The sequence below is a fragment of the Rosa chinensis genome, chromosome 4, assembly GCF_002994745.2.
Source record: "Rosa chinensis cultivar Old Blush chromosome 4, RchiOBHm-V2, whole genome shotgun sequence".
In the NCBI taxonomy this organism is placed as follows: Eukaryota; Viridiplantae; Streptophyta; class Magnoliopsida; order Rosales; family Rosaceae; genus Rosa; species Rosa chinensis.
This window is the reverse complement of record NC_037091.1, coordinates 22,236,779-22,240,276: the sequence shown is the minus strand read 5'-3', so window position 1 is coordinate 22,240,276 and position 3,498 is coordinate 22,236,779. Positions and strand designations below refer to the sequence as shown.

The 3,498-nt window shown below is 39.4% G+C and overlaps 1 protein-coding gene across 1 annotated transcript; it reads right to left on the bottom strand.

The window, feature by feature from the left end:
• Nucleotides 1–392: 392 nt before the first annotated feature.
• On the bottom strand, nucleotides 393–3,006 carry LOC112198997 (LRR receptor-like serine/threonine-protein kinase EFR). Its single transcript, XM_024340069.2, has 2 exons — nucleotides 2,061–3,006; nucleotides 393–826 (listed from the first exon to the last, which is right to left on the bottom strand). The coding sequence occupies exons 1-2, from the start codon at nucleotides 3,004–3,006 to the stop codon at nucleotides 393–395; spliced, it is 1,380 nt and encodes a 459-aa protein (XP_024195837.2).
• Between the last annotated feature and the right edge of the window lie 492 nt (nucleotides 3,007–3,498).

Below are 3,498 nucleotides of genomic sequence, written 5' to 3'. Positions count from 1 at the left end.
AACATACCCAATTGTACCCAGAGTTCTGGTTTGTGTGTTGTCCTGGTTTTCTGCTAAAACTTTTGCAATATCGAAATCTGCAACATGTCCAACCATGTCTTCATCGAGAAGAATGTTGCTAGCTAGGCTTTAAATCACAGTGCACAACAACTTCTAGTTGACAGTGATGGAGATACTCCAAAGCAGATGAAATATCAACCAAAATGTTCACTCTTTGTAGAAGATTTAGACAGTAGTTGTGCAGTCTGCAGTATAGCCACTTCTCTAGGCTTCCATTAGACATATATTCTAGCAGCAAAGCCCTTATGTCGGGGTTTGAACATATAGTTATGACCTTGACAAGATTTCTATGCTGCATTGTCCTCCATACCTTGCATTCTGTATCAAAACTTTTATAGGCCCCCCTCTCTTTGCAAATTTAGAACTTTAATAGCAACAGTTGTGCCATCAAATAGTATCCCTTTGTACATTGAACCAAAACCTCCAACTCCAAGCGAGTTGCTTTCACAGAAGTCATTTGTAGCACGACAGAGATCGTTGTATGATATAAATCTATGCTCTTCAGCCATTAAATTTGTATCTGAACGTGGAATCTCTGCATTTCTTTTTTGATTCTTCGCCAACATGTAAATGACAGCTGGGAGGATTATGGTTGACGCAATGACCGGAAGAATATACGTGAGCCTGTTCAGTGGTGTCTTTGATTTCTGAGTGTTATGGCTCAAACATGGCGGGACTCCAAAATCTGGTCTACCACAAAGGCCTTTGTTGGCTAAAAATGACTTGGCAGTGAGGTTGGAAAAAAGCCCCCCAGAAGGAATCTCTCCTGAAAGTTGATTAAAAGAAACATTCAAGTACTTGAGATATTGAAGTGCTTCCAGAGGCCTTGGTATTGTCCCAGATAGACTATTGTATGATAAGTCCAAGAACTCCAATCCCTTCAGTTGACCCAAAGTTTGGGGAATGGATCCAATCAACAAGTTCTTAGAAAAATCAAGATAAGTAAGGCTTTGAATTAAACCTCCTACGACGCTTGGAATTTCACCAGTAATTTGGTTCCGAGATAAATCTAACCTTGAATAGAATTTGACTTTTCCAAGCTCACAAGTAAATACCCCCTGAAATAATTGAATGACAGGTTCAGGTACAGGATATTTTCAAGGTTCCATAAGTTGACTGGTATCGATGATGCGAGTCTATTGGAGCTTAAGAATACTTTTTGAAGTAGGCTGAGGTTTCCTATGCAATCTGGGATTGATCCATAGATATTATTATTTTCTATTGATTGTTCTCCCAGGTTCTTAAGAAGACAAACCTCATCTGGAATGAAACCATTAATCCTGTTGTCTAAAGGTACAGTCTCTGCAACTTCTCCAATCCTCCAATTGATGATGGTATTTCTCCACTCAAATTGTTGTTTGTCAGGACAAGCTAGGTCAAGCATTTAAAGGAACCCAGCGGCGTCTTTGGTATATGGCCATTTGGCACCATGGTGCATAAAGTACTTGAAGTGAAGAAAAGTTTCCAGAGTAGTCAGGTATGATGCCATTCAAAGGATTTCCAGACAAAATTATTCTCCACAACGAACTGCTATTGAATAAAGAAGAAAGGAATTCGAGATTAGCAACTCCAGGCTCTCCTGTTAACTGATTTAATTCCAAATTAAGGTGTTGGAGGTGCATCAAGCTGCCAATGCAAGGGTCGTGGGAATTGGTCCATAGAGCAAGTTGTTGTCCAGGTCAGTTAAAATAAGCTGGTAAAATTTGAAAAGTATGATGGAATGTTTCCGGTAATGTGATTGTTAGAAAACTGGAAGGATTCAAGGTTTGGTAGGTGAACTGTATTTGATGAATTAGGAAGCTCGCCTGACAGGGCATTATTACTTCCTGCAAGTTTTTTTAGGGAGGAGATATTGAATATTTGTGGAGGCAACACTCCAGTCAGACCATTAGAAGAAAATAGAAGAGAAGTTAAATTAGACAGACGCCCCAACTCAGGAGGAATGCTTCCCTGGATGTTATTAAGTTCCACACCCAAGTATTTCAAGTTAGTAATATTACCTATTGTTGGAGGTATGGTACCAGTTAGGTTATTACCATCAAGGTAAAGCTCCTCAAGATACTGTAAACTCCCAATTTCTCTAGGAATACTCCCAACAAGACTATTGTATGACAAAGATAAGGTCACAAGCTGCGCACATTGATGTATCCATGATGGGATTAGACCACTGAATTTGTTATAAGAAACAGAAAAGATTTGAACATTTGGCCAATGGTTATCACAAATATCAATGGGAAGAAATCCTGAAATGTTCTTATCATATAGAGAAATAGCAACTAGAGAAGATAGATTTAACAGAGCAGAGGGGAAGGAACCTGTGAGGCCACATTGGTCCAAACTCAATCTTTTTAGTGTTGAAATGTTCCCCAAAGATGATGGAATCTCACCAGACATGAGACTGTTTTTCGCAAGGTATAATTGCTGGAGTCTGGGCAAGAGACCCAACTCTTTAGGTATAAGACCGTTCAGCCTGTTTGCTGCAAGGGATATGATTTCAAGCTGTCGGCATTGATATAAAGTTGGGGGGATATTTCCTTCCAGCTCGTTTTCTTGAAGTACCAGTATCCTCAAGCGAGGTAGACGACTGATTTCATGTGGCAGCAACCCAATGAAGCTGTTATTTCGAAGATCAAGTGAGACTAAGGAGGAGAGGTTGCCAACATGGGGGAAAATGGTGCCTTGGAGTCCCATATACGACAGATTCAGGGCTGTGACCCTTTGCCTCTGTTTACTACAAGAGACCCCAATCCAATTACAAAAGCTTGTTGTAGTGGTCCAGTTACCACCCAAGACAGTTTTGGTTGGATCAAAAGTGAGCTTAGATTGTATGGCAAGGAGAGCGGATTGATCAGTGAAGTTGGAATTAGCTGAGGATACAGCAAAGTGAAGGGAGCATAAAAACTGGAGCAACAGAACGCCATAAAGGAGAACTTTTGGCTTTTCCATGGTGCTTGATGATCTAGGTGCAAGTTTGATCCGCAATTTTCTGAAATATTTAGTAAGACAACAAATTCCTGGTGCTGATTTGGTTTCTGTGATTGACAGACGCGAAAGTTCTGTGAAACAATGTAGAAAATGCAAGGTACCAAACACTTTTGGTCAATTTGGTTCCATTGTAGTTTAAAATTTTGATGCTGTTTTAAAAACAATAACTCTGGTTTCCAGTAGGAACTGTATTTTCCTTCCTGGACTCATGGTATTGGAGGACGAAAATTTTATGCTTAGTCAATTGTTCAAACTTTTGATTCTAAGAGAAAAAATTAAGGACAACTTCTCTTCCTTTGGATGTATTAAAAGCCAACTCCAGAGATTTTGAATCTTGACTACATATTTGGTAACATAAACATTTCATTTATAATATAGTATTTGGACTTGGGCATAGTGATGTGCGTCCCATGACTACAGATAGTAAGATAGAAACTTATCTGAAGTGTTTCT

What these genes read in the sequence shown, in the direction of transcription:
- LOC112198997 (XM_024340069.2), bottom strand. Translation starts at nt 3,006, where the DNA reads ATGGAAAAGCCAAAAGTTCTCCTTTATGGCGTTCTGTTGCTCCAGTTT. An exon ending in TACCATACCTCCAACAATAG is followed by an intron (nt 827 to 2,060) that starts GTAATATTACTA and finishes ATCAACTTTCAG; the next exon opens with GAGAGATTCCTTCTGGGGGG.